Genomic DNA, 22,005 nt, shown 5'->3' on the forward strand with positions numbered 1-22,005 from the left:
ATACAAAGAGCATCACAGGCAGTATTATCACCATTTCTGTAAAATACCTTGACTCTCATGAAAAGAATATATTCTACATTTTACCAATTCAAAAAACATATTTTTAAAAAATAAAGTTCACTGTGGCTCAAGTGGTAGAGTACTCGCCTTGAGCTGATGAGTGCAGCGATAGCACCGAGGCCCAGAGTTCAAGCCCCACGACCAACAAAAAAAAAATTTTTAAAACAACAACAACAACAAAAAATAAGGTGTGTGCTTTGAAAGAAACATAAACAGTTTATTTAGGATTACAAAATGATATAAGCATGTGGTTGCTGACAAAGGTGTTATATAAAGAAGAAACACAAGAAATCAGCTAGACCAACTCCCAGCATTACATGGAATAAGAGACTCAATTAAATTCATGAGTCTTTGGTTCCAATCTCAATATTTACACATTAACTTAAAGAGCCATTTCTTTAAATTATTTTCTTTTAACTCTTTGAGGATGTTCCACTAAGAGATTGTACTACTTTGTAACAGTGAAGCAGCCCTTGAGCTCCCAAAGGCTAGGGGTAAAAAGTATTTCTCAAAAGTCATTTTCTATGAAAAATTTTGAGGAAAATTAAATTGGTTTATATATGTAGTACACCTTTGTACAACTCTTTAAAAATAGGTAATCCCAAATAAACTGTATCAAGTTCTACTGAATAAAATGGTGGACATGAAAGCATTTAAATATGCAACTTGACCGTTAAATTAATGTATCTCCTCCCTTTCCCTTCCCTTCAGACCACTTAATATTTGCTTTTGCATTGCTAGCTTTTTTTAATTAAGTAACAATATTACTAGCATAGAGATTTGATTTATCACTGGGCAACAAAAGAATTGGCTTTTGATTTCTGATATATCTTGATAAGAAAATAAACTCAAGCCACAGACTTTCATCTTCATAGAGCAGTAACACAATTTCACATTATTGTAAACAGATAATTTCACCTACACACAAAAATAAGACATTAAAATACCATGTTTGAAATGTAGCTTGAAAAGGCCTGCTTAAGTGTTGGACCTATAACTTTAAGTCAGTTTTACTGTGATAGACTGAAATTGAAAATTTTTTAAGCTTTTAAATTCAATAACACATATCTGAGTAACAAAATGGACTTACATTACTTTCTCTTTAAAATTAATATCTTCCAATATCAGTGTTTAGTATATTCAATTTATGTGGCTACCAGAAAAGGAAACAAGTTTAACAGAGTCTAGAGTTATTTACAGAATTTTATAAATGGTGTGGGTATATATCAGGATGATAATAAAATAATAATATTCAAAAAGTAGAGGTTACTTTCTTTACAACTACTCCCTTCTACTATGCCTTGCAAATATCCAAACTTTTTTTTTTTTGGGGTCCGGTCGTAGGGCCTGAACTCTGGGCCTGGGCACTGTCCCTCAGCTCTTCAGCTCAAGGCTAGCGCTCTACCACTTCCAGCGCCACTTGCAGCTTTTTTCTTTTTGCTTATGTGGTGCTGAGGAATAGAACCCAAGGCCTCAGGCATGCAAGGCAAGCGCTCTACCACTGAGCCACCTTCCCAGCCCCTATCCAAACATTTTTATGTGTTACATATATCAATGCTTGAATGTCCACTCATTTTTAAAAATAACATGCATAAATAATATAATAACATGCTTCTAAGTACACCTTACCATATCATCTGCCAAAGTTTTTATTTGAATGTTCTATTTTGCCAGAAGGAAATAAACAAGAAGAAATACCAGTCAGATAAAAAGAAATTCATAGATCAAACAACACGATAATAATGATAAACTTTACTTTTGTCAACTTAAACAGTAAAAAAAAAAATTAGGAAGTTTAACATATAATCAATAAATCCTTTATCAAAGAAACTAATTCAGAGAGTGAAAACAAAGTGGTTTTTTTTTTTTTTTTTTGGTCGGTCCTGGGGCCTGAATCTGGGCCTGGGCGCTGTCCCTCAGCTCTTCAGCTGAAGAGCTAGCACTCTACCACTTGAGCATCAGCCGCACTTCCGGCTTTTTCTGCTTATGTGGTGCTGAGGAATCGAACCCAGGGCCTCATGCATGCAAGGCAAGCACTCTACCACACATTCCCAGCCCACAAAGTTTATTTTTAAAAGGGGGAGCTATCTATTTGTTTTTAAATATAGCTACTAAGATCCTAAAGCTGAATCTGGATCAAATATCACAAGCAAAAACTACAAAATCATAGGCCCTTCTAGGGCTTTTTTTTAAGTTTTATAATAAATAATAATGTTTTAATGACACCTAAATTTATAGAACAAAATGTAACAGGGAAAATGTCATATTCAACAGTGACAAAACTAAATGTTGTCATTCCATTATGTATGTTAATTTCTCAAAATCTCTCAGTATTTTGCATGTGGCTTTCTACTTCCTAATAGTGTACCCAGAATCCTTGGAAATTGTGTTTTCACATTACTAAATAAACTAATAGAAACTATCAAACTATCAAATTAATGACTCATATAAAGCATAACATACCACTACTTGGAGAACTGCAACACAACAAAACTAAAGCAATTCATAAGGTATTTCAAATCCTACAATAACATATAAGCAGAATAAAGTGCACTTCAGATATAATCATGTATTGCTTTGATGGTGGTATATGTTCGGAGACATGCATTAAAAGTGATTTCATTATTATGCAAACATCAGAGAATATACTTAAACGAAGATATTATGGGACCACCGTGTGTGTGTGTGTGTGTGTGTGTGTGTGTATGTGTGTCTGTGTCTGTGTGTCTGTGTGTGTGTGTCTGTGTCTGTGTGTATGTATCATGCCATGGTTGACTGAAAATTACTATGCAGCACATGAATGTAGAGTGAAGTTTAAGTTGAGAGCTATGATTTAAAAAATAGCCAGATTTTGAAAAAATATGTTAGGAATTAAATTTAACCCTTCTGCTATAGTCCTCATACATTATGTTTTACAAAATTAGATGGGTAATGTATATTGATTTGAGCATGGGTGTTCATACCCTTCTTTACTAACAAAAATCATCTCTCACTAGAGAGAATTATTGAGGAAGAACTGCATGATGTCAGGAGCTCAGAAAATTATCTTCAAATACCTTCAGTTTCCTCAGAAACCTGAAATTCTAACCTCTACACTGTGTCTTCAATACAATCCCCAATCAAACTTTACTGCTAGACCAAAAGGAAAGGGAGGGGGGGCTCTTTATATCAGAACAGAAACTATTTTAAAGAAGGATGAGTTCCCCCTAGGGCTTTCTTTATCAGCGATTTTCTCTTTAGTTTCTTAGGTAGTTCCACAAAGCCCTTATGGGCCACAAGCTTCATGGTTTCTTATAATGCAGAAACATAAAAAAAAAAATCATGGCAAAGTATCAAAAGGGCCTGAAATAACCCAGCCACTATCCCGATATGGGCCTGTCCACCTGGGTTTTTGAGACAGATTATATCATTATTTGAGCAACTCCAGCTTTCCTTTTTTTCCCATCATCTGGGGTTACAAACTAAAGATTGGAAACATCTGTATTTCCAAAGCAGAAATATGAATTAGAGGGAAATGTGATTTGCTTTAGTCAAATCCCAAAAGTTAAGGTACACATATGTCAGAAATACTTCAAACCTGTATGTCAGAATTACTTCAAACCTATACCTCACTCAAACACATCTTGACAATTTAATCATAGGAGGAAAACTAAGGTGGGGGGTGAGTGGAGATTGCTATCAATAAGTCCACCTTGTCCTATGGGAAGAGACTCCAATCTTCTCTCTGCACTATTTCAATCTTTTTTGGAATTAGCATATTTGGGGACACATTAAACCACACAGCATGGACAACTACAACAACTGGGTGGAATCTGAGATAACCTGGGAAAACCTCTCATTCTGTGAATAAGAAAATAACATGCATACTAATGATACTAACTGCATTCCATTTGTATATGCTTAAAACTTCAGTGTTACTGGTCTCCTTCCTCTCCATTCCCTACAGCCAAGCAGCTAGTAGTCCAGTCCCACTGAAATCTTACTACAACCCCCCCCAAAAAAGAATCAAGTTCAAATATGATCAGCTCTTTAAATTTCTATAGTAACCTTCCAGCCTGTCTCTCCGCTTCCACCTTCACAGTCATACAGTTAATCTTGATCATAAGAAAGTAAGAACTGACAAATCGAAAACCAAAGTCAGATCAAGCCACTCCTTTGGGAAAAAACCTTGCAATAGCTCTTTATTTGCACTCTCAGTACAAGTCAATGTGGTACAATAGCTTTCAAGGCTGTATGGCTTACACAAGCTGGATACCTCTGCTCCCACTGTTTACACTGATTACATCACTGCTCCCAAATAAGGCAGTCAACCATAGACACTAGGCTCTTCCCTTAAGCTTGGAATGTTCTTTCTATTATCTATATGACTTCCTCTCTCACCCCTTACAGGGTTTTTGCTCAGTGAGATCTATCTAGTAGGAAACAGGAAGAAACATGGGTTTCTTCCACATGTTCCCACTACTTCTGACCTGATTGTGCTCTTTTCCTTTCTTTAAATAGGCCTTAACATACCAAACATTATTTGTAATTTATTTTGTTTAATTTTTTTGTGAAAATACCAATACAATTACATGGGCAAGGTAATGAGTACATTTCTTATCAAGCATTGTTGCCTCCTCATTTATACTTATTTATTGTTAGTTTTCCTTGCTAAAAGTATGAACTATCCAAGGACTGGGATTTTTGTGTGTTTGGTTCTGGGGTGTAGCCCTAATGCTTAGAGTAGTGGCTGGTCCACTGAAGTTCAATAAAGACTATGAATCTCATATTCCCATTCATAAATATCCAATGCCTCACTTTCCTAGCATGTGCAAGGGTTGGGCTCAATCTCTCACACCAAAACACACACACACACACACACACACACACACACACACACACACACACACACAAAATATACTTTCCTTTATAATTATGTTTTTCTAGGTTAAGCACCTAAATATTAGATGCCTATAGTTAAGCGCATCTCAAGCTACAAAGAAGTAAACACTATGGATTTTATTCCTGATTACAAACTATGGAGCTACTAAGGAGTTTAAAAAAGTAAATAATTTTTTAAAATTTGAGAACGACATAGGTGACCAAAGTAATCTTTATTAAAATAACATCCTTGGATTAAAAGCACTGATTAAGGTCATTGTACTCAGTTCTTATTATGCAAATCTAATGATAATTGTCATTACAATTGAGGGCATATTGCACCAATAGTATAGTGACCATTTATTTTCATTAAAATCAAGTTTGGTAAAGCAATCAGACTGTGCATTAGTCAAGCAAGCTGAGTTTATTAAATTTTATTTATGATCAGGCATACTAAATAGAATTAGTACAGTATTATGAGAGTATTGTATAATTATAAAAGTATCACTCTAGAGTCTCAACCCCTTAAGAATAATTGCAATGCAAGAGACCATTATTGCAAGAAAATTAAGTTTTAATTTTCTCAATCAGGCAAAAATTAACAAAAACAGCAAGATGTAAAGATTCAACTCTCTGATGGCTAATCTTACATAATAATACAATGTTTTATAAATATTGTGCAATTACTCTAGTACCACAGAAATTGGACAACTAAATTGCATATAATACAAATGCTTCTCCATCAACTCAAAAACTCTGGCACAGTATTTGACAATTTTCTTCTCTTTTAAAGAAAATCACTAAGTTGGTAATTATGACAAAGATGCTTTAAGCATCTCACTCTCCAAAAGGGTTGGGGCAACAGAACACAGGAAAACATTTAACTCAATTGAATATGTATTTGCATATCTACTATGCATCTATTCAGTGCTGGGCATCAGAATTACAATGCTAAGCAAGGTAAACATGTCTTCTTTCTTTACAGAATTACAGTGTAGTTAAAAAAACAACAACAGAGGAATGAAAGTACAATCACAAGAAAAGATTCTGTGACCTACATATACTTAACCAAAGTTAGAAAAAACTTGAAGGGCAAAGACCAACACCAACCATTGATTCAGGGTTTGATTTCTCAGAATGACATCTCTGCCAATACCTGCCAGCAGATCTGTGGCTGTCATAGAAGGAAATAGGATTCAAAGACTTACCCCCCCAACTTCTCATGTGCTATACACTGAACCATCAAAACCAGTACGACCAATCAAGACAATGCAACCACCTACCTGGTTACCAAGCTATACAACCTGTGTGAGCAGTGAAATATTTTATTATAAAAGCTTGTGTCAGCCGAATGTCTCTCAAGTGTGCTTATCTCACCAAGAATGGTATCTATAATCTGACATTTCAAACCGAGCTCAGTGTAGAAGTTTTGTTCTAAAATGACAGGAGGAAAAAAATAAAATAAAATAAAAATGACAGGAGGAAAAAATTTGAGCTTTCACAATCAAATACTGACTATATTTTAAATTACCCCCCAAATACTCTTCGATCTCCTTTCTAACAGTGAGGAGCATTTTCAGAAATTCACACATCATCTGAAGCACTGTTGTCCTCAATCACAATTAGCACTTATTAATAGAAAGTAGATCAAATAATGGTGTTCTAGGAATGGAAATTTAAAGAGATATGCCCTCAAATATCAAACGCTCAGTAATTGGGAAGATGAAATTACAGACACGAGGGCTGGGAATGTGGCTTAGAAGTAGAGGGTTTGCCTAACATGCATAAAGCCCTGGGTTCAATTCCTCGGTACCATATAAACAGAAAAAGCCAGAAGTGGCACTGTGGCTCAAGTGGTAGAGTGCTAATCTTGAGCAAAAGAAGCTCAGGGATCGTGCCCAGACCCTGAGTTCAAGCTCCAGGACAGGACTGGCAAAAGAAAAAAGAAATTGTGGACACTAAGCTCTGATTCTGTACATTGTTCTGCTATTGTTCATTTTATTTTAGTAGAGCAATGCTTTTATGCTTTTGTTAACTATAAGCACATCATCTCAGAAATACTGCCAAATCAAAGCCTCAATTTTTAACCCACCAGAGTGTTTTGCTATCACACATGAAAATCCTTTCCATCATTCCTATGATAAGAAAAACTTCCTTTGGGGACTTTCTTCTAAAAATGCCCCTTTAAATTGGCAAAGAACAAAATCTTTATGTTCAAGAGATTAAATATGACATCATAGTACAGTTTTCTTTAGGAAGCAAAGGACTGTTATTTAACTGGATTAATTTTGTTTGTTTTTATTTTAGTCTGTCCTAAAAAAAATATGCTCAATATTGAATTGCCATAAACTTGCCATAAACTTGTCATGAGTGGTGATTGTGGTGTGAGAAACCAGTAGTCGGAAAATAGTTCAACAAATGTATGACTGATACTACAGCCTTCAAAATAATTTCACTGGAGGAAGTCACTTAGTACCTTAGTATAGTAGCAAACACAAATGTAGAAATAGTCAAGCTTTTAACTAGAAGTAGCTTTTTCTTGAAGTATAGAAATATTTGTTTGCTTTGTACAAAACCATTTCAAATAGAAAAAAATGTTTGGACATGAAAGCACTTGTTTCTTACTCTAGGAATAATGAACAAGAGGGATGAAAAACCAGCCTTATGCAAATACACATGTTTCAAAATCCAGCAGGAGTTTGTACATAACAGATACACTTAGATCAATGAGGTAGTGAAGTGAGATTCAATAGTTGATAAATTTTTACAGTTTGTAAAGAAAAACAAGAGGAATGAATCAACCAACTAGCAATCAAGTGCCCATTTCACAGCCAGCCCAAGATGGCACAAAGGAGTGAAGGCTGGATTCTTCAGTTAAGGCACTGAGAATCTAACAAGGGAATGAAAACTAACTACTTTAAAACAAGTAGATAGCCAGGTACAGGTCGCTCATACCTGTAATCCTTAGGAGGCTGAGATCTGAGGATTGTAGTTGGAAGCCAGCCAAGGCAGAAAAGCCCATGGGATTCTTATCTCCAAATAATCACCCAAAAACCAAAAGGGGAGCTGTGGGTCAAGTGGTAGAGTGCTAGAGTTGAGCACAAAAGCTCAGGGACAGTGCCCAGGCACTGAGTTCAAAGTCCATGACCAACAAAATCAGAAACAAAAATAAAAGTAGATATTTAAATGCTAACCTATGAAGTTCTAAGGTTTGAAGCTTCCTTGCTCCCCAGACCTCATTTACATTGTTCAGACTTATCACCCTCACAGCACCAACCACTATTTGAAGTAACATTGTTATTTACTTGTTTGTGTCATAGTTTCTAGAGAACAAATTCCATCACAGAAGACACCTTAACTGTTTTACTCACCTTTCTGATCTCTAACACTTAGAACAATACTTTGCACACAACACCTGCTCAAATATTTGGTAAAAATTCATTTAGGTACCACAAAATTCAAGGAAGAAACATAAATAGAACTTCATTGAGAAACTATGTAAGAACTATGCCCTGATTGTTGGCTAGAAATAGCTAGAAAGAGCAAAGAGGGAAGTCAGAGAAAGAGCTTCTTCACCATTTTAATTTGAGGAAGTTGAGGGGGTAGACTGACTAAAAGAAAGGATATAAGTAGGAATGCATTAAATTAGAGTATGTTCATTGAGTCAGATTAGAAGCAGCCTGACAAACCACTAGATTTCATGCCATCAGTATCCTGATTTTCTGTTTCTCAAACAGGCATGAGGAAGGTTTTAGAAAGCTAACTTTGGGTGGTACAGGTCCATAATCTTTTATCTGAAACTCTTGAAGAGAGATAAGTTTTAGAAGTCAGAAGGTTTTATGATTTTGAAAGGAATATAATCTGTACAGCCTACATTACAAAATATAATTGGTAGTCTATGGAATAGCATACTGATTCAAATACATTCATGGTTAGCAGAGAAACATGAATGCTCCACAAAACAAGATCAATCAATCAAGAATACACACAGCATCAAGAAGGCCAGTTTGTGGCCAAATTATTAAAGTCCATTTTGCATGCTTTCTGATTTTAGAATTGCAAAAGAGTTATGGGCCTGTAATATTCAGCACTGAATAGCACAAAACAAAACAAAAACAGTTACTATTTTTACTGAGACTTTCTTTCATCAAGTACTATTTTAAAAGTTTTAAGATGATTTCCATTAAATAGGAGTAGGCACTGTTCCATTTAATATTTGCATTTTGATTAGCATTTAGGTCTGACCAGACCCCCCAAGCTCTAAAATTGTTAACTACATTCTAAAATCTGCATTGAAAAGTAAGCTCAGTGCTTTTTTTTTTTTTTTTTGCAAGGGAGTGGGGGGGGAGTGTCAGTAGTGGGTCTTTGAACTCTGGGCTTGGGCACAGTTCCTGTGCTCCTCAGCTCAAGGGGAGCGCACTATCACTTGAGCCACAGCACCACTTTCAGTTTTCTAGTGGCTAAATGGAGATGAGACTCTCATGGAATTTTCTGCTTGGGCTGGCTTTGAATTCTGATCCTCAGATCTCAGCCTCCTGAGTAGCTAGGATTACAGGCATGAGCCACAGGCACAGACATTTTTTTTAAAATCAGTCTGGGTCTTTGAGACTCCCTCCCTCCCTCCCTCCCTCCCTTCCCCTTTTTGTGGAGGTATAGAGAAGGTTGGTTGTTGCTTTTAGACAGCTCTCACTGAGGAGCCCACGCTGACCTCATAGTCAGCATATCCACCTCCTGCCTCAGTTTCTAGAGTGCTTGGATTCATAGTTTGAGCCACAGTTTCCATTTCTCTGAGTCCCCACTGTGCCATCCTATTTTTGCACTGTTTCTTTTTTTTTTTTTGCACTGTTTCTAATATGAAGTAAGCAATGGAATATGTGATGACTGATTAAATTGGGGCTAGGAGCAGAGACAAAAAGAGAATGTGATCTAGTTGTGAGATGATCAGGGCTCAGATTAGGATGGTGGCAATAAGAATACAAGGCTGTTATGTTAGTATATGTAATTTTATTTAAAATTACACTTGTTTTTGAAGCAATGTACCCAGACATATGATTGTTGTTTGTATTAAATAGAGTAATTTAAATATATGTGGTTGTGATTACTGTTTTTCCAACACACAAATAACCTCTAAATGGCTATGATTATCACTCTGGAGATTCTTATCTCACAATGACTTGCCATGTATGTACTTCAAGTAGCTTTTACAAATAACCACATCATTTAGTTTTCTGAGGTAGCTGCAAAATTAATTTGACAAAACAAAATGATTCACTCCTTTAAAAATTCAGGAGTATGAAGCACCTAAAACTGAAAATTATACCTGAATTGTGACTACAGCTATTTTTGTAACATAGTTTTTGTAGGAAAATAATACATAGATGCAACCAACAATTTAATATCAAAGTCAGTGCTTAAAACTGTTATTTATGAATATGCTACCAACTCTCAGGGGACATGAGAATATGCTCCCATCTCAGGAGAGTCAAATCTGAAAGTTGATAGGTATAACAGTTACTTAACTCCTGTGACATATGGTATAACTCATTTTAAAAATGCTTTCCAAACTAAAAGTAGACAGCTCATCCCTCACAGAAAGCATCATAGCTTCTTTGAACTCCCAAAGAAACAACTTTTAAAGCAACTAAATATTCTATTTCAATTTTAAAAGCATTAAGCAAACTATGATTTTCTGATAGGCAAAAATGATTTTAGTTTTTAGAAAGCTTACAAAGGGCTTTTTAAAACAAATTGGTATTAATAAAAATCATTAAATTGTGTAAACTACATTTTTCCAAAAATGAACTTAAGATTGTATGCTGGGTAATATCTCTGTCAAAACTTTTTGGCCTCAGGGTGTTATTTTGGTTTGTTTTGTTTTGTTCACTTGGTCTTAATTTGAGTAAAGAATTCCTTTCTAGCTGAGCACTGGTGGCTCACGCCTATAATCCTAGCTCCTCAGGAGGCTGAGATCTGAGGATTGTGGTTCAAAGCCAGCCTGGGCAGGAAAGAACATGAGACTCTTATCTACAATAAAACCACCAGAAAACCAGAAGTGGCACTGTGGCTCAAGTGGTAGAGCGCTAGCCTTGAAGAGCTGAGGGTCAGCGGCCAAGCCCAGAGTTCAAGCCCCATGACCAACAAAAAAAAAAAAAGAAAGAAAAAAAGAATTCCTTTCTGAGATAGTGACACAATTTTGTCAAAATAACAGAGAATACATTTGAGAAATACAAAATGTTAATTTATACCAGTGTATATTGCAGATATAACGAATTAAAAGTTTAAATTATTTGACTTTTTACTTTAAGCAAAGGCAGAACTTTTTGTTTATTCTGATAGATCTCCTCCAAGTTCATCTACTCTTAATTCTCTAATTTTCACTATTGACTATCTATCTGACCAACTGAGGGGGATAAAGAACTGCAAATAAATTTGTACTCATGGCTGGCTCTACATTGCATGTGATACATACATTCATTGAATCAGTTACAAAAATGAAAAATAATGAGCTATTTGTTACAGTACAAGCAACCTAAAACCTAACTCAAAGTCCCTACTCATGTACAGTTCAAAGATGATTTAAAAAAAAAAACTTTTATTTCAGGTCCTGAAGTTCTGAACTCAGGACCTGGGCACTATCCCTGAGCCTCTTTGTGCTTAGCACTCTACCACTTGTGCCACAGTACCACTTCTGGCTTTTTCTGAGTTGTTCATTGGAGGATTACAGGTGTGGCTCCTGGTTCAAAATTTCTTTTATAATGTTATGATTTACTGAAATTTGTCAGTCTAAAGATTTTGAAGTAGAAAGCACACACTTTCCCCTCTCTCACCTATACTTTTGAACAGTACCTTATATATTAATATATAGATTATCCTTTGCATAAAGCCAGAAAATATGAAGTAGCTATTAACCTATCTTACAATTCATTGATACTGCTGATGCAAACAAGGACTTCCAACCAGCAAAATTAAGTTTCATAGTAGCTCCAGAAAACCCATGACAAATATTTATTATATCTCTGCACATAATACTTCAGCATGGAAAACTTGCCAATAACACTCAGTATGTATCAGCGATCTTCTTTGAGGAAAGACAAAGTTCTGCAGGATGAATTTGAAAAGTTTTACTGACTTTAACAGTGTTTGTGGAAATTACTATTTTCCTCACTGCTGAGGAATTTGGTTTTGTAACAGTTTGGCTAATTAGGGCTTAGCAAGTTTGAACTTAAATGCTACTGTGCAACTGACAGAATGATTTATAGTCAAGGAACTCATTGAAATATAACTACAGACATTCTTAAACATTTATAGAATTTTTCTTGCTATGTTTTCATGAGTTATAGCCCCAAATTAATACACCAGCACCAGAATGATGGCCAAGCTTTTTCCATCATTTGAAAATGTTTCTTCCACTATTCTATTCACTAATAATGTTATACTTACTTACTCTACACAAAATAACCTATTTAAAGAATATAATCCATATTATAGAAAGCTTGACATACATAGACTCATTACAGCCTTAAATGGCATATGGAGCTAGATTTGTCACTACCTTCTCCTTCAGAACCAATTTTCTCAATGATGACTGAATAGCCAGTCAGCTATAAAATATGTATTTTTTAACCTATAAAATACCTTTAGGGTGGGGGGCTGGTGGCTCACACCTGTAATCTTAGCTACTCAGGAGACTGAGATCTGAGGACTGGGGTTGGAAGACAGCTCATGTCGAAAAGTCCCCCTGAGATTCTTCTCTCCAATTAACCACCAGAAAACTTGAAGTGGTGTGGTGACTCAAATGGTAGAGTGCTAGCCTTGAGCCCAAAGAGGCTCAGAGACAGTGCCCAGGCCCTGAGTTCAAGCCCCACATCCAACAACAACACGACAAAATACGTTTAGACTAGGCACTGGTGGCTCACATCTGGAATCCTAGCTACACAGGAGGCTAATATCTGAGGATTGTGCTTCAAAACCAACCAAGGCAGGGAAGTCTGTGAGGAAGTTATCTCCAATTAACAACCAGAAAACCAGAAGTAGCACTACAGCTAAAAGTTATAGAGCACTAGCCTTGAGCAAAAATCTCAGAAACACCACCTAGGTCCATGATCCTAGGCTCAAGCTCCATGATCAACTCCCTTCTCTCCCCCCCCCCCAAAAAAAAAACCGAAAACAACAACAACAACAACAAAACACCTGCCTTTAGATTTACAGTCTCAGTAATTAGTATTCCAACCCCCTCCTCGTTGGAAACATTTTCTATGCAAAATATACATCTGACTCAGTGTAAAAAACGATTTTTGTTGTCCTTGTTGGAAACAAGAACTCATAAGTGGTATCTGACATTTTCCCTCATTGGCTGTCTCTACTACCTGAGCCATGCCTCCACTCTCCCTGGATTTTCTGTCCTGGAGACAATATTGTATTCACAATCATCCCCAAGGGGACAGAAGAAGCAATTGGGCATTTATTTATTTCAACTTAGGAATTCAGAACATAACAAGGGAGAAATCATAACTCTAGATGAAACTCCTTGGGTATCTTCACAGGGAACCTGGACACAATTTACCCCTCTGGCTAAAAAAAAGTATTCTAGGGGTCGAAATCCCTTTATAAGGATTGCCTCTAGTAATTTGTTAAAGAGCTGAAGTACAAAGTTTAATCCACTAAATTGAAGAACTTCCTCTATTTCAGGTATCTACTGAGTTTAAATATCTCAAACTTTTATAAACTACACACAAGTACCCTTCTAAATGAGCTCTAAATGAGCTTTAAAGAATGAGCTTTTATTTTAACAGTCTCTGTTCCTCTCTCTCCCTCCCACTCTCCCCTTACTCTCCCCCTTTTCTCTTCCAGTACTCGGGCCTGAACTCAGGACTTAGGTGTTGTTCCCTAACTTTTTCCCTTCAATGCTGGCACTTTATCAATTCAGCCCCAGTGCCACTTCTGGCTTTTTTGTGGTTAATTGGAGATAAAGAATCCTCTTCAGTAGCAAAGATTATAGGCACAAACTACTGGTGCCAGATGACTCACTCTGTCTGTCTCTGTCTCTCTGTCTCTCTCTCTCTATCTTTCTCTGTCTCTCTGTCTCTCTCAGCAGGGCTTGAACTCAGGGCCTGAGTGCAGTCCATGAGATTTCTTTGCTCAAGGCTAGCGCTCTACTATTTCAGTTACAGCTCCACTTATGGCTTTTTTTTTCACCACTCCTTTTACAACCACAATAGAATGTATTAAAACAGGCAATTTTTAATATGAAATGCAGAAGCTGTATGTAGACACGAGAACATACACAGTTCCTAAACATAAAATGCCACTCACATAGGGAAAGAATGGCCATTTTATAAAACATTATGAAACAGTATAATTCACTAGTGTCTTAAACAGTAGTATTTTCCTGAGCTATGTTTTGCCAAACCTATGGAGACCACAAAAACAGATGAATTTGTATCTTATTACGCCCAAGGTCTTAGTTCTTACCTTGATTATAACATTTATCACAGTATATAATTTCCCTATAAAGTGTATGGATTTCCTGAGATAGGGACTGGGTCTTCCATAGTTTGGGATATGTTACATAATAGGTTAAATATGACCTCTGTATATTGATTGGCCTCTGTGTTCCTTACTTCAAAACAAGCTAAGATCCATTGTCTCAAAGTCTACTTGCTATATTCCGACTTCTATAGAGCCAATTATTTCAAATGTTGCCACCCCCAAACAATTTTTAGCCTTCCTCCTTTACATATACTGCTCCAGCTAAACATCACCAAGCCAAATAACGGGAGATGATGGTGAGGAAAGAAAAAAAAAGTGGGGGGAGAGAAACAGAGAAAAGGAAAAAGAGAGAAGAAAGGAGAGAAAGGATTAAAGGGAACTACTAACCATCAAAAATTCAGAAATGGAACTGTGGCTCAAGTGCGAGTGCCAGCCTTGAGTAAAAAGCTAAGGGACGGTGCCCAGACCCTGAGTTCAAGCCCCAATATACACAGACAGATGGAGAAAAGATGAACACACACACACACACACACACACACACACAGAACAAATGAATATCACTTAAATTGCCAAATTGTGAATGTTATTATCAAAAGGGACTAGAATTGATTCATAAGATGTATATTAATATAGAAAAACATTTATTATATAATTTATGAATACTACTAATTATGATTCACTGACTACTCTATACAAAGTACTATTCCTAGTGTTTTGACTTACTTAATCCTCACAATAAATCTGCAATAGATATCATTATCTCCATATTTTATTAGTAAAATAAAGCACACAGAGTATAACCTAAAGCCATGTTACATATTATTCCTTGACATGTATCAGAAAACCTGTTCTATCACCCTACTAGCCAAAGAAATATCTTTAAAGATGAATAAAAAACTGCATGCCATACCATGTTACTCATATGGCTCAGATAGAAGCGCCTCAGCATATACCTCTATTCTCTTACTTGAAAAGTAATACAACATTCATACTTAATATCTTAGATCATTTACCTACCTTACTGTCAAAATTCTAGCTCTAGATCAGTAAGGTCACTGTGCCTCCCAGATTGCTTCCTATGAGAACTTAAGTGTGTGCAGTTCAGCTTGTGTATAAGTTGCTGTACTTATTTTCTGACAAAAACCTTTCTAGGTATTCATTAGTCAATAGTTGACTAGCTAATAGTAAAACACAAAACAATCAGCAACAAATACACTCTCATGAGCACATACCAAGAGATTTTTTTCCCATGGCATTTGCATTAAAAATATGGAAGGACAATGTCAAGAAATAAATACTAATGGCTTCCCATAAGATGAATGTATAGTTTGGATTTGCAAAAAAACAAAAAGAAAAAAAACTATTCTATTTACTTAAATTATACAACAAGGAAATTAGGTACTCTCATCATAAATCTTAAAAAATTAAAAACCTCCCCCAGATTCTGCATTCATCTAACTATAGTTCAAGCAACATAAAAATAGTGCATATTAACTTAATTCTTCAAGGACATGACAATTTCAACATATATTTTGGAGATTGCCAACAATGAACAATTCATTTACTTTGGCCTAGCTCCGTCAAACAGCTTCCCTGAGTTTCAGCAAGAAAGTAAAACCATAGACTTAAGAGTCAAGCTAAAAGGATACAAGAATGAGTTAAAACCAGGGTAAAATGAGATGGTGTCTATAATAAAGTGCTAAAAAGTTTCCTAGTAGCGCCATCTCCTAGGTAAGGTAGAGTTTCAGGGAGTTGGAGAATAACTCGAAATGAAAACAAACCAAAAAGAATTGCTTTTAACCATCCATTTCTAATGGAGAAGTTTATTGCAGGCTCTCTAGAAGTACTTTTATAATGTCAAATCGGTCAAATTGCTGATAAGTTTTCCAGTAAATTCCAAGCTGATGACAACACTCCAAATAAATATAGCATTGGATTCTTCGGTCATCTCTTCTCCCTGACATCCTGACCCATAAGAATGTTTGTTTGTTTTTTTAATATACAAAGTTATAGAATGAAATACTCTCCAAACTATACAGCCTATACAAAGTAATGAAAGTGTTACAAGAAGACTTTTTCAAAGGATGAATCAAAAGTGAAAATCACTTAAACATTGTATGACAAGGCAGGAGTTGCTTATTAGAGATGATAAACTGAAAGGTCTTTGTGTTTCTATGCTTTACAGTAGGACAACCTTATATGTATTTTCACCCTCCAGAGTTTGACTTACCCAGTTAATTGTAGTCTGAAAACATCAACATTTGTCTTAACTCTTCCAAGAGAAACCACACTCCAGTAAGTTGTATTATAATGTGGTTACAGTTTTCTTCTACTTTATTAGAAATTATGTAACTAACTCCTCTGTATATCATCTTCATAAGAGCAATCAAAAAAATTTCAAGAAATTATTGTTAATCTCTTACCATCCTTAAATTTTAAGCTTTTTACATATACACGTGTGTGTATGTGTGTATATGTATGTGTATGTGTGCTCATGGGCACTTGTGTGCACATCCACTAGAGGTCTTGGAATGTGTTCCCTGTGGATAAGCAGGACACTTGTGGAGCTTGTTTGTATGGTTTTTTTTTGTTTGGGGTTTTTTTTTGGGGGGGGTGGGGTGGGTCCGGTCATGGGGCCTGAACTCTGGGCCTGGGCGTTATCCCTCAGCTCTTCAGCTCAAGGCTAGGGCTCTACCACTTGAGCCACAGCGCCACTTCCGTCTTTTTTCTTTTTGCTTATGTGGTGCTGAGGAATCGAACCCAGGACCTCAGGCATGCAAGGCAAGCACTCTACCACTGAGCCACCTTCCCAGCCCTGTTGATATGTTTTATGAACAAAGGACTTTGATACTTAAATCCAGAAGAATGGAATTTTCATGACCAAGGTTGGACAGCATGTCATAACAAACAACAGGAAAGGAATAGATATTATCACATAACCAGGCAAGAAAAACTATTTGGAATCTAGGAGAAGCTGTATGTATTCCGTTTATGTGAATGAACTACATTCAATTAAAAAAGAAAAAGAAAAAGAATTGCCAAGTGACTACTGAACAAAAGAAAGCTTAAGATCATTGTTGAGTAAAGATTTCCACTAAAATCCAAGAGATTATACCTGGTATCTCAGAAAGCAAGTAGGAAAGGTTTCATTAATGTTTAGCCTGGGGATAAGCAGATGTCCTGGGGGTAGAGTGAAGGAGAAGAGTAAAAAGAGAATGGAAAAAAATCCCCATCCATTTAATTAGGTCTTTCAAACCTGAGCCTATGACTTCCACTTCTGTGGGATTTTACCATTTGACCCAAAATAAACAAACAAAAGATAAACAAATAAAAAGTAAACATTTCAAACAATGGGTAAGCACTAGACAAGGCCACAAAGGATAACGATGTTTGAAACATTCTACACAAATGAAGTTAGCCCCAGGATTACCCCCACTCTCCCAAATAGGCTAGAGAGAAAATTCTAGGCCATGGCCTCAAGACAAAGGAATCCAGGCAGAGTTCTGGGCACACCCAGCTTTCAAGAACAAAGAATCCAAGGCCAGGCTATTAGAAATAAAAAAAACAGAGCCCTGGACTAGTGTGTTCCATGCAAGCACATGCACACACACATATACACATACACATACACATACACACACACACACACACACACACACACACACACACACACACACACACACACACACACACACACACACAAGATCACAAAGCATACAAAAAAAGCAGGACTATATGACCCAAAAGGAAACCAAAAAATTACCACACACACACACACACACACACACACACACACACACACACACACACACACACACACACACACACACACACACACACACACACACACACACACACACACACACACGATCACAAAGCATACAAAAAAAGCAGGACTATATGACCCAAAAGGAAACCAAAAAATTACCAATCAAAACAAATGATAAAATTAGCAGACCAGAGTGTTTTCATTTTCTCCCACATGCATGTATGTTGGGTGTGGGGAGTTTGTGGAGCTTGAACTTAGGGCTGAATGCTGTCTATGTGCTTTTTCCCTCAAGGTTGGCCAGCACTCTTACCACTTGAGCCACAACTTCACTTCGGGCTTTTTGGATTTGTTAGAGATAAGACCCTCACAGACTTTATACCCTGTCAGATTTCCAGGCCTTATCAACTCAGCTCTCAGCCTCCTGAGTTGCTAGAATTACAGGTGTGAGCCACTGGGGCTCCAAATATTGAAAGGGGTCAAATTAAACTTCTCATGATAAAAATTACAATGGGGTTACTGGTAAATCAACATGTTGTACAATACACTTGAAGACATATATTGTAGGAATTTTCCAAAATGAAATGTAGAGACGAAAAGAAGAAGAAAAAAATAGTATTAAGCACATGGTGGAATTTTTCAAGTGACCAAAATTTAAATACAGTTAAAATTCCAAGGGAGAAACTCTGGGGGATAAGCAAATACTTAAAAAAGATACACTAAAGTTTTCAAATTTGGTTTTAAAAACAAAATAAAACCCTATACATTCACTGACCCAATGAAATCCAACAGAAGAAAACTACTAGAATGCACTGATAAAGAGATAAAAGGAAGAAGGGATATATTATGTCAAAGGAAGGAAGAAGGTGAATCATACAGCACTGAAAAGAAGTTCAAAGTGACTATACTAATATCAGGCAAAGTAGGCTGCACCACAAAAAATGCATAATATGGGGAGAAAAATGCTGAGATTACAGGTATATACACCAGGTTTTGTTTCTAGTTACTGCCAATAGGAAGTTATTTTGCCTAGCTGATTTGTCCTCCTTTAGGTGAAGTTATTCAAGCAAAATAAACTTGTCAAATCAAAACTTAATTATCAACCACCATAGAAATGAGAGCATTGACCAATTTACTGATTTATTTATTGACTCAATCTTCACTATAATTTAATAAACACATGATAAAATGTCACACTCTGTATAGAGGCTAGATATAAAATGGTAAGCAAAAAATAAAATAAAATGAAATACGGAGTCTGGGAAAGTGGTTCAGTGGTAGAGTGCTTGTCTCGCATGCATGAAGCCCTGGGTTCAATTCCTCAGCACCACATAACCAGAAAAAACCAGAAGTGGCTCAAGTAGTAATGTGCGAGCCTTGAGCTGAAGAGCTGAGGGACAGTGCCCACACCCAGATTTCAGGCCCCATGATCAACAAAACATAAAATAAAGTAATTGAAATATGATCCATGTTTCTACACAGCTTATAAATTTATGGGAATGAAATACATTAAGGAAACACAAAAACTTATTAAGCGCTATGATGGAAAATACATGTACTATGAAAGCAACTGGAAGTTAGAGGGGGAAAAAAAGGGTCACAGGAGGAGTCTATGCCAAATCTTTTGAACAGCCATTTTCAAAGATATTTTTGCAGTTTCCCTTAACAGTGGCTCACACCTGTAATCAATCCTAGCTACTTTAGGAGGCTGAGATGTGGGAGAGGTTCAAAGCCAGCTCAGGCAAACATGTTCAAGAGACTATTATCATCAATTAACTACCACCCCAAAGCCAGGAGTGGAGCTGTGGCTCAAGTGGTAGAATGCTAGCCTTGAGCAAAAAAGCCAATGGATAGTGCCCAGGCCCTGAGTTCAAGCCCCAGGATTGGCTGATGTTTTTTTGTTAGTTTTATAGGATACTATGGAAGTTTAGTCTTACCATGATACAACAACTGTACTCATTTACCCAAATACTTTGGAACTTATGTCCACATTAAAAAAAAAAATACTTCGAAGATGTAGTGTCGCACCTATATGCTTAGCAATCAGGAGGCTAAGGCAAAACTACAAGTTCCAGAGGAGGGTAGGAAATAAAGAGAAAACTTGTCTCAAAACAATCTGTTAAGTAAGTTAAACTTCATTCATAAGGTGTTCTTTAATAGATAAATGGGCAAATAAACTATGGTTACATCCAGACAATGGAATAGTATTTAGCACAAAAAAGAAAGATGACACCAAGCCATGAAAAGACATAAGGGATCCTTAGATGCGATGTCACTAACTGAAAGAAGAAGCCAATCTGTAAATTCTACATGATTCCATCTATATAGTACAATTGTGGAGATAGCAAAAAGGTAAACAGTGCTAGGAGAAACAAAGGGGCAAAGGTAGTACTCAATATGATACTATAATAACAAATCTGTGTCATTAAGCATTTGTCTAGACAAATACACAACACTAACAGTGAACCCAAAGCAAACTGTGGACACTGGGTAACAATGATATGTCAATACAGATTCCTTAACATACCAAACACACCACTGTGACTCAAGTTGTTGATAGTGGAGAAGGCTGTTTATTTGGGTGGTGGGGGATTAGGATGGGAAGAAGGCTCATGGGAACTGTCTGTACTTTCTGCTGGCAAAACTAAACTGGAAAAAGTAAAGTGAACTTCAAAAACAATCCTTGACATAAGAGTTCAATTTCACACTGCTACCAAAATCACTACCTGCAAAAACAGGAGAAAACGGGTATAGGAAATCCACTCAAGTAGTGGCTATTGCCCTAGAGCACCTACTTTCTCATGCAGAAACTTGAAATAGGTATCAGGCTATACCCTGAGTGTACAGGTATTACATAAACATGTGTACATTTTGCACAGGCATAAAATCACACACACATATACATACATATACAAACACAAAAAGAAAACAAAAAAAAACCCACCCAAAACATACTACTCTCCTGATAGGTAGCCAGAACAATTCAAGATAATGTATCAGTTTGACTAAATGGGAAGCATTCAAAAATTGGGTCTCCCAGTCTCTTCTCCTCCCCTTGGTAAATTCATGAGGAGGAAGTAGGAAAGAAAAATAATCCAAAATATTTATAAAACATTACACTTGCTGGAAACTATTACCAGTATAGTAGAATTTTTTTCCAAAAAAAAATAGAAAACAAAGGAACAAAAGTAGGAAGAAGTCAAGAAGAGTTGAGGGGAGATGAAGGAGGGGGCATAAGAAGGGGAAAGTCCAGGATCATGGGGAGAGGGGAAGGGGGAGAGGAGAGAAGAAACATGATTTTTTTAAGGGAACAACAGAGGATCTATGAGTAATTTTCTAAACCTAGGTGAACTTCATTTATTTTTCTTCATCATTTGAACTAGATTACACATGACTTTGTAAAAAAGAGATCAAAGAAATGATAATCCTACATCAGAGAAACTAAAAATAGTGTTATGTATTGTGATGATAAGGAGGGATGAAGAAGCTGGTTTGTGAGCTTAACAATCTTCTAACAAAGAAGGAAGTCAATAGATAATATCTAAAATAGATAAAGGAAGACATAGCAGTATATTCAAAGATAAGGGGGGAAAACAGCACAAGAATTGGTAAAGAATGCCAGAGTTAAGTAACACTAGGTATAGGAAGGGGAGGTGTATGTGAATTACTTTTTGTTATAAGCCCTTCTGAACCTCTAATTTTAATTACATGTGTTGATTGCTTTAATCAAAATAAGTTTTTTTTTCTTTTTGTCAGTTGTGGGTCTTGAACTTAGGGCCTGGGCACTGTCCCTGAGCAATTTTGCTCAAGGATATCTCTTTACTTCTTGA

At 36.4% G+C, this 22,005-nt stretch overlaps 1 protein-coding gene across 4 annotated transcripts in view; it reads right to left on the minus strand.

Moving 5' to 3' along the window:
* Diaph2 (diaphanous related formin 2) overlaps positions 1-22,005 on the minus strand; it is an 812,745-nt gene that overhangs the window by 761,655 nt on the left and 29,085 nt on the right. For 3 of the 4 annotated variants that reach the window (XM_070040099.1, XM_070040098.1, XM_070040101.1), the window contains exon 2: positions 1,690-1,722. The exons of the other annotated variant lie outside the window; for it this stretch is intronic. In XM_070040099.1, coding sequence (XP_069896200.1) covers positions 1,690-1,722 — 33 coding nt within the window. The remainder of the gene's footprint in view (positions 1-1,689; positions 1,723-22,005) is intronic. 4 annotated transcript variants of the gene reach the window in all.

This window comes from Dipodomys merriami, unplaced genomic scaffold (genome assembly GCF_024711535.1).
Source record: "Dipodomys merriami isolate MVZ:Mamm:240054 unplaced genomic scaffold, mDipMer1.0.p SCAF_3, whole genome shotgun sequence".
NCBI classification, from domain to species: Eukaryota; Metazoa; Chordata; class Mammalia; order Rodentia; family Heteromyidae; genus Dipodomys; species Dipodomys merriami.